At 40.1% G+C, this 13,426-nt stretch overlaps 1 protein-coding gene across 1 annotated transcript; it reads right to left on the bottom strand.

The window, feature by feature from the left end:
* Positions 1 to 995: 995 nt before the first annotated feature.
* On the bottom strand, positions 996 to 13,016 carry ZNF652 (zinc finger protein 652). The gene is given in 6 exon segments (XM_007942175.1): positions 996 to 1,507; positions 7,991 to 8,135; positions 8,585 to 8,700; positions 9,044 to 9,191; positions 11,603 to 12,538; positions 12,978 to 13,016. Coding segments are annotated over 6 exon segments (1,896 nt in total).
* Between the last annotated feature and the right edge of the window lie 410 nt (positions 13,017 to 13,426).

Genomic DNA, 13,426 nt, shown 5'->3' with positions numbered 1-13,426 from the left:
CTCTTGGGTGACTTCCCCGGAACAAGGCCCAACCCTCTGCAAATAACTTCATTTAATGCATGAACTGAACTAAATGAAACACGGAGGACAGGAGCACGTCAGTGAGCCTAACAGACATTTGAGTGTTAAGCAGAGAATCAAAACTTATACTAAGTTCTGAAAGTAAAACCTCATTTTTGTAGTAACCTGGTCTGGAGACCCTCTCAGATACATCTAGTCTGAAGCACCTTTGAGTTGTACGGATGTAAGAATAACTTTGACTATAGAAGTTATATGCATCTTTAAGAATCACATTTTGATTATAAAAATTTTTTTCTATTTTACACCATAGGTCCAGCTACACTGAAAAAATTACACTGCTTATTGAAATACATTTCATTTTAGAAACAGACTACTAAAGAAGTCTATACAAAAACTCTAAAATAATTTCTGTAGTAAAATAAAGAGTGCATTAGGAGAGCTACACAAAGAAGAAAATTTCCGTCTTTTTCTATAATGCTTGATATACTGTGAAACCTGGCCAGCTCAACACTGTAGCCGGCACCAAAAGCGGAAAAGAATTCATTACGATACACAGTGATACAATTAATGCTCTGGATTAATCTCACAGCCTTCCCGATTAGTACAAAGGAAACCAGGCCTATCCCCTCTTTGAGGAGAAGCCCAGGATATAAAAGCAAGCATACCTCATCAGCTGATATGAAATTATAAAATTCCGTAAGTCTGAGTATTCGAAATTTATAAAAGTCACCAGAAAATGCAAGCAAATTGGGCTTTAGTTCGGTGGTTCCCCTGGTTTAGATGACAGTTCCCTCTGTGAGCTCAAGGTCATCATCTTGTTCATTCCCTTGGATCCGCTGATTCACCAAGACAATGACAAAGCTCTTGAGGGCTAAGAGGAAGGTCTGACAGCTACAGAAATGCTCCTCAGCACCCTCCCCGCGAGCTCACAGATGGGAACCCACTCCTGGGGAACATACTTAAGGAGACGGACGTTAATGATGCTGTGCTGAACTGTTCTTCTCTGCCAGGTGCCGCAGAAAGTTGTCCTCACTCTGGCCTCTATGATTTAAAGGCTCGCTCTTAAAGAGAGCTGGAGGTGGAGGGAGGTGTGGGACTGGAGGGATGGGAAGGTGGTGTGGGTGGTGAGGGTGTGGGTGGATGTGAAGGTGTGAGAAGGGGTGGGGGATAGGACGAGGGGGAAGAGTGCTTACAGGATTCATATTAACTGGAGGGGTTGGGGTTGTGGGTGTATTCACCACAGAAGGAACTGGGGTGGCAGGGGAAGTTGTAAGTGGGATCTGGACAGCAGGCGGCACATTCACAGGGCTGGTCACCCGAAAGCACTTCTCCTTGTGGGCCTTAAGCATGTTGGAGAAGCGAAACCGCTGGCCACATACATCACATGGATAGGGCTTCTCGCCTGTGTGAGTTCTGCGGTGCCTCTTCATGTTAGGGCGGCTGGTGAAGCTTTTGCCACAGATTTCACAGATAAAGGGTTTCTCTCCTGAGATAAACACAGACACAAAAAAATGATTAACATACCAGGAAGTAATTATGTACTCAGTACATTCCTAGTCTTTTAAAAAAGCAGATTATCACTCATCTCCCCTATTGCATATTATATTCTGAAAGTCATAAAGGAGTTCTCCAAATTTGTTGTTGTCTAGGTCCCATCAAGTTGGCTCTGACTCACAGTGACCCTATGTACAACAGAAGGAACACTGCCCGATTGGGCGCCATCCTCACAATCCTTGCCATACATCACTGCAGTTACTGTGTCAATCCATCTTCTTGAGGGCCTTCCCCTTTTTCATTGTCCCTCCACCTTACCAAGCATGACATCCTTCTCCAGGGAATGGTCCCTTCTAACAACATGACCAAAGAAAGTGAGAAGTCTGGCCATTCTCACTTCCAAGGAGCATTACTGCTGCACTTTTTCTTCTTCTCTTTTCTTTTCTTTTTTTACCTTTTATTATGGTGAAAACATACACAACAAGACATTCACCTACATAAAAACTTCCACATTTACAAGCTCAGGGACAATGATTAATTTTTCATGTTGTGCTACTGATTACTGCTTTCTTTTTCCAAAATATTCCATCACTTATTAGCATAAACTCAATGTCCCCCAAACAAATCTGCTGTATTTCTTCTAGGACAGATTTGTTCATTCTTCTGGCAGTCCACAGTATTTTCAGTATTCTGCATCAACACCATAATTCAAGGACATCAACTCTTCTTTGTTCTTCCCTATTCATTGTCCAGCTTTCAAGCATATGACCAAAACCAAACTCAATGCCGTTGAGTCGGATTGAACTAACAGTGATCCCTCCTTGAGTTTCCGAGGCAGTATTTTTATGGAAGTAGATTGCCCAACCTTCCTTCCGAGGAGTGGCTGGTGGGTTTGAACCGCCAGCCTTCTGGTTAGCAGTCAAATGCCTTAGGTACTACATTACCAGAACTCCCTCCCAGCATATGAAGTGATTGAATATACCAAGGCTTATGTTAGGCGCACCTGAGTTTTCAAAGTGATATCTTTGCTCTTTAACACTTTAAAGCAGTCTTTGCAGCAGATTTGCCCAGTGCAATACAACACTTGAGTTCTCGACTGCTGCTTCCATGGGTGTTGATTGTGGATTAAAAAAAAAATGAAATCCCTGACTTCAATCTTTTCTCCATTTATCATGATGTTGCTTATTGGTCCCATAGCGAGGATTTTTGTTTTCTTAATGCTGAGGTGTAATCCATACTGAAGACTGTATGTAGTCTTTGATCTTCATCAGTAAGTGCCTCAAATCATCTTCACTTTCAGCAAGCAAAGTTGTGTCATCTACGTATCACAAGTTGTTCAAAATAGATACAAGTAAAACTTATGTATAACCTACCATTTTGGTTTGGCTTAAAAATAAAAGGTAGCATCTATAAGGAGTGATCCTTCACATCCTACACGAATAGCTGTTCAAATGGCTTTCCTGTAATGAATGCCACAGATGAATCCTTCCTTTGAGTGTAGGTCAAGTTAATCTGTAAGCAGTTTCTGACATTCCAATCAAAAGCATGTGCAACTTTGTTGGAAACGTCCAGTGGAGCAAATCTGTCTCTTCATGTCTACTCACACATAGTCCTTAGCATATAGGTCAGTTTATTTTTTGGTTTTTGGACTGCTCCCATAAAGATTACAGCCTGAGAAAGCCTATGGGATAGTTCTACTCTGCCATTGGGTCCACTATGAGTCAGAATCCACTTGAAGGTACACAACAGCAACAAATCTTTATAGGGGCTGACTGCCAGCTTTTTTCTTCCACAGAGCCTCTGGGTGGATTCAAACTGCCGACCTCTTGGTCAGGAGCCAAGTACTAACCATTGTGCCACCAGGGCTCCTAGTACTACGATCTGTTTCTGCTTCCCATTATTCAGTCACTGCCACTGCTAGTCTCTGTGATTCTTCATCATTCTAGATAAATTCTGAGCCCAGCTTTTTCCTTCCTTTTCATCCATTTCCTCCATTCATCCATTTCTTCCAATCATCTTGAAAACTTCAAATTCTATGTTGAATAGAATTTGTTAAATAAATTATGGTACATCCACCTGAGAAAGAGTGCTATTGAAAACAATATTGTAAGTACAGAAATTTAACTATTAACATGAAAATACATCTTAAATAAAACAAGCAAGTTATAAAAATGTATGCATGTTATTATCTACTTTTTTTCAGTCTATGTCAAAAAGAAACTTTATTACTTTTATAACAGCCTCTTAGTATTACCTACTCTTAAGGAAAAAATATGCAAAGAAATACAACAAATGTTACCAGCAATTATCTCTAAGTAATGGGACTATGGAGGATTTTAACTTTACGCTTATTTGTATCTTCTGGTTTTCTAAAATAAACATTATTACTTGTAAAATACCCAGACTGAAGGACCTGATCTTTGAATTATGAAACTGTCTAGTATGAGCAGATCTTGCCACTAGATTCACTCATCATTTCTTAGGTACACTAGGCACTTTATTTGCAAACACGATGTATTCACTGAAAGTTTATTGATGTATGACATTTAGTTTTCTGCTGTGTACTCAATGCCAATCCTGGATCTTTCTAATCATCTTTCTTTTGTAGTCTTCCAGGTAATAGTGATTTGCCATGTTGTTGTTGTTATTGTTGTTAGTTGCCGCTGAGTTGCTTCCGACTCATAGCGACCCCACGCACAGCAGAACGAAACACCGCCCGATCCCACGTCAGCTCCATGATCCTTGCTATACTTGAGCCCACTGTCGCAGCCACTGTGTCAATCCATCTCATTGAAGGCCTTCCCCTCTTTCGTCGACCCTCCATCTTACCAAGCATGACATCCTTCTCCAGGGAATGGTCCCCTCTGATAACATGACCAAAGTAGGTGAGATGAAGTCTGGCCACCCTTGCTTCCGAGGAGCATCTCGGCTGCACTTCCTCCAGGACAGATCTGTTAGTTCTTTTGGCAGTCCATGGTACGTACCTTTAGCATTCTTCGTCAGCACCACAACTCAAAAGCATCAACTCTTCTTCGGTCTTCCTTATTCACTGTCCAGCTCTCACATGCATACGAGGTGATTGGAAATATCATGGCCTGTGTCAGGTGCACCTTAGTCATCAAGGAGACATCCTTGCTCCTCAGCACTTGAAAGAGTTCCTTCGCAGCCAACCTACCCAGTGCTACATGTCGTCTAATGTCCTGATTGCTGCTTCCATTGGCCTCGATTGTAGAACCAAGCAACGTGAATTCTTTGACAACCTCCATCTTTTCTCCATTTATCATGATGCTGCTTATTGGTCCTGTTATGAGGATTTTTGTCTTCTTTATATTGGGATGTAATCCATACTGCAGGCTGTGTTCCTCAATCTTCATCAGTAAGTGCCTCAAGTAATCCTCACTTTCAGCAAGCAAAGTTGTATCATCAGTGTATCTCAGGTTGTTAATGATTCTTCTTCCAATCCTGATACCACATTTTTCTTCATATAGTCCAGCTTCTCGGATTATTTGCTCAGCATATAGACTGAATAAGTATGGGAAAGGATACATCCCTGACGCACTCCCTTCCTGATTTTAAACCATGCAGTGTCCCCTTGTTCCGTTCAAACGACAGCCTCCTTCCTGGTCAAGGTACAGAAATGCTGACATTTGCCACAGAGACACCAAAAACTATTAGAATTGGTCCACCACAAAAATCCATGGATTCAAATTAAAATGGGTCCCTTTTACTGCTTAACAACCTTTAGTTCATTTCTTGATGTCCTATCAAATTTTCCATGTGGTTGTTCCAGACCTTTCCTTGGCATAAATCCACAACCACACCCATCTGTAACATTATTCAGAGGAGATGGCTCCATCTCTTAATTCTATTTAATGGCTGATGTTAATGTTCCCCTGAAACTTCAAGGTAGGATTACATTAAGGCTGAAATAAAGAAGTATCAAAATATAACACTGAAAATCAACCACCTGTACCATATTCCACTTCAAGGAAGAGCTGGTAAATGGGTGATGGAAGCTACAGCAGCAGCCAAGTCCATGTGGTAACTAGAAAAGAACAACTATACCAATATAGGCAGCTCTGGTAGCATAGTGTCTAAGGCATTTGACTGCTAACCAGAAGGCTGGCAGTTCAAACCCAACAGCCACTCCTTGGAAGGAAGACTGGGCAATCTACTTCTGTAGTGATACTGCCTCGGAAATCCAAGAAACCCAAGGAGGGGTTGCTATGAGTTGGATTCGACTCGACAGCAGTGAGTTCTGTTTGCTTTTGTTTATACTAATATAGCTAAAAACATAACCTGTTATACATAAATAAAGCTAACCTAATTGTAAGAAACTATTATAATGAGTCTGAAGAAAGAACACTGTAAATGAAGACAGAGACTATGCAGGGAAGACAGAAAAGAGCAAGAATTTGGCTAGTTGTCTCTTACACGGTTCAAAGAAAAGGGTGATCTGGCCAATAAACAGAAGCATTGCATCCTGCTTAGTATGAGTATTCTTGAGTGGCACCAGGAACCGGTAACTATATAGCAGCCTAAATATCTCTGTTAAGCTTCAAACCCATTTTTAAAACCACCTACTGGACATCTCGACTTGAATGGCCCACAGATACTTGAAAATTAACAAGGCAAAATTAGCTTCATCATTCTATGTAGCAAATCTGCTCCACCCTCCACTATTCTCTATCCTTACAAATGGTATCCAAGCCTCAAGTCTGAGACTAACCCTTGATTACTCTCCTCCATACCAGCCATATCCAGTCAATCACCAAGTTCATTTGACTCTACCTCTCCTATCTCTTTAATCTCATCCACTGCTACTACCAGACCATCTGGATTACTGCAATATCCGCCTGACTGGTTTCACTACCTCTATTCTTACTCCAGGAGTCCTTGGGTGGTACAAATGCTTCACGTGCTTGGCTGCCAACTGAAATGTTGGGATTTGAGTGCACCCAGAGGTGCCTCAGAAAGAGCCTGGTAATCTATTTCCAAAAAGTCAGCCATCAATAATCCTGTAAAGCACAGTTCTACTCTGACACACACAGTCGCCATGAGTCAGAGTCAACTCGATGACAACTAGTTTGATTTTCACTCTTACTCCATACCCTCCAATCTACTTTCCACATTGCAGACAAAGTCACCTTCCAAAGGTCAAAGAAGATCAAAGAATATATATGATGACAAACATTTACCCATCATTTACTATGTGCCAAGCACTGTTCAAATCTGACACAAATGTTTCCTTCAAAAAAACCTATGTTCTGTCTAGTCCCATAGTTTCCTGCCAAAACACAAAAAAACTGAATCCTAAGTGACTCATTTAGAACTAAAGGCCTATCCAAGAACCATCAAATTGTAAGAGGAGACTGTTAAGTACTCTGACATGTCCTACTATATCCACACAGGCTATGGCTTCACAAACATCATTATCTTTTGAGGTTTATTTAACTAATCAGCTTCCTCTCATGACTCCTCATCTAGCCTCCAAACTAAAACCAAATACATTGCCATTGAGTCGATTTCAACTCATAGCAACGCCTACTGGGTTTCCAATGCTATAAATCTTTATGGAAGCAGACTGCCTCATCTTTCTTTGGCAAGTGGCTGGTGGGTTCAAACTACCAACCTTTTGGTTAGCAGCAAACTGCCTTAACAATCTGAGGGGACTGCTTTGAATGGGAAAGCAGCTTCCCAGGCAGGTATTTTTGTTTGAAATTCAAAGAAGAAATGGGAAGTAATGAGATCCAGTCACGGGCAGAATTTCCTCACCCTAGTTAAGCTGATAGAACAGCAGGCTAAGCAAGATAATCTCTCATGGTTCTTCCCAGTCCTGCTACTCTGCAAACTAACAGAACCTAGACTTGCACAGTTAGGTTTTTTAAAACTTGAACACGTTTTCACGCAACTCAATTTGTATAAGCACAGCTAATTCCAAAACATTAAATTAAACTGAGATATAGTGATAGAATTTACAGGGGGAGCTATTATTTTAGCCAGTTCCTTGGGAGCTGGATAATCAGGTGACTAAGATTCAAATCCACACTATAGAGTATATACCCCTAAAACCACAAAGTGGTTAAAATATTATTTAACCTTCCTGAAAAGTAGTACATTCTAGTAAATCAATCCAGTGAGAGTCAGACTTGAAGAATATTCTGTTTTCAGAGTTAGTGCCCTCTACCTTTCAAAGGTCAGGTCCTTCTGGGAGGCCCTTTCCTTAGAAATATAACATATGTCCATACAGAAAACAATCTGCACACGATGTCAGGAGTTCCTGAACTCCAGGTAAAGAAGCCATTAGATAAAGGCCAACACAAATAATTCTTTCTTTATGTATCAGGTTCATTTAAGTGGGGTTTTCACTTAAAATGCAAGTTATGTGGTTTATAGACTTTTAAACAAACAGACTCACAGATGGTCATCAACAAGTGTTTAAGACACATCTGCATTTTTCCCAAGGAATTCTTACCAGTGTGTGTTTTCATGTGTTCGTCGAAGTACTGCTTCATGTTGAAATCCTTGCCGCACCACTGGCACATAAACTGTTTGTGCCCAATGTGGATGCTCATGTGGGAGCGCAGCTGGTACTTGTACTGAAACCTTTCATCACAGTTCTGCATCGGACACAGTGGAAATTTTTGAATGCCAAGCACAGTAGCCTTATTTGAGCATACCCTAACATGGTTCCTGAGATTAAACCTAATATTACATACTCAAAATAGAACTTGTTTGTGTCAACTCTTTGGCTCTGCTGTATCTATGCAGCTGAGTTATTAATTAAGGGGACATTTCCCATCTAATTATCACTGAAGTATATTTAACGTCCCTAAATCACTGAAGAAAGAAAAATAGCTCATTATGCTTATTCCCACAATCTAAGAGGGTTAACAGCATTAAAAGGGCATCTCTCTACCTACCAATGAAGTAACACACCAAGCTCAGAGTCTGTGTCTGAAAGTTTTCTGGAAACGCATTCCTGTACTTTGTACTACAGAACGTCTCTCGTCTCTCTCTCACCGCCTCACCGTACATACAAAAGCTGGCCCCCAAGCACATTCCTTACCTCGCATCTGAAGGGCTTCTCTCCAGAATGCTGCAAGGAGTGCACCTTGAGTGACATACTGCGTTTGAATGATTTCCCACAGGTTTCACATGTAAATGGCATGTCTTTTGTGTGTGCTGCAACACAGAATGCACTTAAAGTAAGTCCACTAAAAGATAAATGACCTACTGCAAAGCAATTATACCATCTGAATTTTCTACACTCTAATCTGTAAGGCCTTAATAGTAATGTTCTGGAGAGATAAACAAGTAACAATGTTGGAAAGAAATCTGGGTGTGGAAAACTACACCATCCAATTTGGTGATGTCTACTGAAGACATGTTGCATTTAGTTTCAACAAGTCAAAACTGATTAATATAAGGCAGTTTTTCATATCCTGCCCAATTTAGAGCATAAAAAGCACACTAAAGAACTAGAGAAAATTATAGATGTAAGAGAAAAGCAGCAGAAAAAACTTACCAACCATGTGTTTCCGCACATGAGCCATGGTATAGAATTTCTTCTCACAAATTTCACAAGAAAATTTCTTTTCTGCATAACCATGGACGATCTTGATATGCTCATGAAGGGACCAGAGTTTCTTGAAGGATTTGTTACAGGAAACACACTGAGCAGGATAAACAGAAACAATCTATTTATTTATAGGGGCTTATAGAAAGCCATACCTGCCTACTGGCAGATGGAATGGGTGTGTTTTTGATTCATGGCACAAAGCCAGACCCAGACAAATGCTATTTATTCCTCTGGAGTCCAGATTCCAACACTGACATCTGTATGTTCTATTTTCCAAGATGCACCTCTTAAAGATACTTTGGGAACATGCACACAATGGCAAAAACTGAGACAGGAAGAAATGCAAAGTTCCACTAATATAAAAGAATTGACTGCTATTATCAAGTTAATATTGTACCTATTAACGGAACTTTCACTTTTGAAAATACATGGATTACCAATAGCAGCTTCCTTCTATAAAGGCGTCACGATGCAGCTAGGTGTTTACCACAGAATGCAAACTAATTTTAAATTAGTATAAATAAAACCAAAATTTAATGTTTTATTAATGGTTATAGGTCTGTAGGGGTATAAAATATTTTTGTACCTTGGAGAATGCATTTGGAATCTTCATTAGCACAGGAAATTCAGATTTTACTATATTTCCCCAAATTTAATTTACTCTCTTAAATTCCTTCCAGCAGAATTTAATGTATTCTCTAAACTATTAGTTCCACCCTTCCTTTCCTTATAGCCCAATTCCAGATCTCACTGACATGCACCTACCGAAAATGCATGCAACACTGCCTAGTTGCTCATATCATTGACTGGAATGTAAGGCACAAAGTGCACCAAAACAAGATACTTGTGATTAAAGCAAAACAATACCAGAAAGTTTTCTGTAGTTGTCAGACTCTGGGATACTTGAATAAGTTAGCCTTCCCTATAAATAAAGGTCCCTGAACATGACTGTCACTTCAGAAAATAAGAAACCTTGGGAAGAATTAGAAAGACAAGCCTTAGGTTGGATATTGCTCTAGAAAAGGACAGAGTACTCCTATAAGCCATTCTGTAGGGCAGGGTTTTAAGGTTTACTTGGTACCAAGTCACCAGGTTATTAGGATGTCTAGGTAAGAACAAAGCACAGCATTAAGAATGCAAAGAGAATTCATTTATCAGACTCCACAAAATCTAAATGCACGTTTAAATGTATTATGGTGAGGAAAGTCACAAAAAAGGATATACTGAATGTCTTCTTTTATGTAACTTAATAAACCAAGTAAAAAAGCTATAAAGATCAAGAATGCGTTTCAAAAAGGAATCATTACGAAAGGTAAGTTTGACCCCTAGGGTGCAGCACTGCACCACACTCACTCCCTTTGGCCTGAACTGCAGCAGCCTAACGAGAGCACTGGAGTTCCTGGAAGAGGTGAGCATAACTCAATCTTCTTTCACTTCCCAGTGTGTCAGAGAGTGAGCCACAAATGGTGAATTAAAAAGCAGTGAATCTGTAGCAAATGTAATTTGGATTTTTTGAAAATCTTTTTAAAGTAAAAGCAATGATCCCAGTTAATTAAAAAAGCAATAGAGGAAAAAAGTAAAACTTACAAATATTAGTAGCATGCCAAAAAACAAACAAACAAACCAAACAGAATGATCTCATCTTTTAAAAGAGGTTTAGGTTAAAACCATACAAAATATTTCTACTTTATATAGCTTAAGGAGACATTAAGACTTACCTTTTATGAATATTTAGTAATAAGCATTCACATGTGCAAACACAATATAGTTGCAATCCATTTAATATAGTTAACACACCTCTTAACCTACGACAATATAGTCCTTTCAAGACACCAGCTGGTTTGAATCCCATGATTTATTACCTCAGTGTACTGTACTGTAGCATTACATAACCCTACCGCGAGGTGGGCAACATTTTCAACCAGCTTAGCTTTGTTTAAAGTTTGCACATTCCCATGGGCTCAGCCTCTTGACAAATTTAGTGCTGTCATCTCTCCACTGGTAAAAACAAACTCGCTCCTGGAGATCTTCCATTTCCACCGAGCTGAGTCATTATGGTTTTTGTCCCCATCAGATGCACTAGAATTTGGCATCCTTTTAAACCTAGGAAGGGACCTTTCTCTACTTCTGACCCTTACTCAGTATCCCCCACTTCGACAGTGAAGATGCCAGAATGAATTATATTACATGTCCTAAAAGAGTCCTAAAACAGTGAATCTCAGTGCAAAGTTGGTGTTGACTTTACCTCTTGGTCAATCACCCATAATAACATCCCCCTTTCCAAGCACCTGGGTTCCCACTAGTCCAGCGTCAGTTAAATTTAATGCTTTTGAAATAAAATAATAAGACTCAGTTTTGAAAAAGACCAAAGCAGAAGCTTTTGCAAAAATAAATTGGTGAAATCTGTCCTTTCATCCTCTATTTATTCTCTTGGGCAGATACCAGATGAGTCTGAACAGCCAGGTTCTATCCTGGAAAGTTTGCCCTCTCGGTGAAGAAACCTACCTGAATATTTTTTTCACAGTCTGTTTGCTGGTGAAGGGACAGCTCACTTTCCAGGACAAACTTCTTGCCACATTTATCACAAATCTGCATGCGCCTATGAGTAACGTTCATGTGCTTCTCCAGGTACCAGCGAGTATTAAACACCCTGGGGCACTTCTCACAGGTCAGAGTCTCTTTCTCTTCACACTTAGCTTTCTGGACTGGTGCTTTGGGCTCCTTTGTGGCCCGTTTCTTACGCTTAGGTGGCTCTACACTCTTCCTACGACCTCTTGTTGTTCTGGGAGTAGGGGAAGCGGTAGCTGCAGCCACAGAGGCCGCCCTCCTCGTTCTCCTTTGTGCAACGCTGACCGTCTCCACTGTCTTCTCCTTTTTCTTCTGCCTTTCATTCTCTCCATAGTCATTGCTGTCATCTGTGGCATCTTCCTCACTCTCTTCCTCTTCGTCCTCACTGCTTGTCTTAAGAACAGGAGTCTCTTTGGACTGAGGAGAGACACCCTTTTCCCCTTTAGATACATTTAATGTTTGATTATTAAGGTTTACCTCCACTATGATCTGCTCCCTTTTGTAAGAAACTTCTTCATCCTCCTCCTCTTCTGTGTCATCAGAATTCTCCTGGTCTTCTTTAACAGCATGCACGTCGGACACTGATCTTGTCTCTCTGAAATATGGCTGTTCCTCTGTTTCGTGGAGATGTGGTTTGCTCATCTTGGTGTCCACTAACACAGAATAAGGACTTCCTGATTCCCTTTTGTACACTTTGGTGGACAGGTCAAGTTCTTGGTTGGCACCATGATAAAAGGTAGATGGCACTTGACCACGACGGCTATCTTCTTGTGCCATCTCTGCTACATGCACAGCACAATTTTCAACCAGCTCTTAACAAGAACTGGCCACGTGGCTCAATGGTAAGTGGCCCAATTTATGAAGCAGTTTAGACTATTGAGAAATAGCTTTAAAACAGGGTAATTATTAAGACTCAAATATTTTTCCATCCATAAAGAATCATTGAAATTAAAAAAAGATATTCTTGGAAATTGTGTGCAATTCTTCCAGTGTTGCAGCACCAAAGCTTAAGTCAAAAAGATTTGGTATTATGGCAAGAGCAGAGCATTAGTGATTTTTCTTCTGAAGAGAGCAGCAAATGGCTTGGAGCATCTTATCTACAAAGAAAATAAGCAAAGGGGGGAAAAAATAAGATACCACTATTTCCTTCTTACAGAATGCACTTAAAAACATAGCTCAGAATTATTAAACTTTTTATACACAATGCTCTATACTGCTAAAATGGCTCCATATGGGCCATTATTTTACTGGGTTACAGGAATTCAACAAACATTTTCTATTAAACTGTAAATTCTGTAACAGTAAGCGTTACTTGTGCCCAGTTCACAAAAGTATCCTCAGAGCTTAGCATGGTGTCTAACACACAGCAGGTGTTCAGCAAATAGTTGAAGAATAGATGAATATATACCACTGTATAGTATCCACTAGCCTAAATTTTGATAGGGCAGAACCTATGGTCTCTGTGAACAAAGAAGTTACAGTTCAATTATACAGCATGGGTCCTGCATAGACACACCAAGACTTTAAGCTGTCTGGCTTTCTTTCCAATATTAATCACAACCATCCACCACAGCGAGAGCTCACAGAACAAAGATGTAGGGGCCAGGCACTGTGGGCCAAAGAAAACAAGCAGCTGAATGACATAATTATAGAAGACAGAGAAAATGTCCCGGAGTTTGATAGTTTATTATCTAGGTATAGATATTACTGTTTTCAGGTTTACTAAAGTAAGTTTCAAGTTGTTAAGGACTTTAAAATTTG

Source organism: Orycteropus afer, unplaced genomic scaffold, assembly GCF_000298275.1.
Source record: "Orycteropus afer afer isolate SDZICR_OR568_19922 unplaced genomic scaffold, OryAfe1.0 scaffold00085, whole genome shotgun sequence".
Taxonomy (NCBI): domain Eukaryota; kingdom Metazoa; phylum Chordata; class Mammalia; order Tubulidentata; family Orycteropodidae; genus Orycteropus; species Orycteropus afer.
This window is presented reverse-complemented; position numbering and strand designations above follow the sequence as displayed.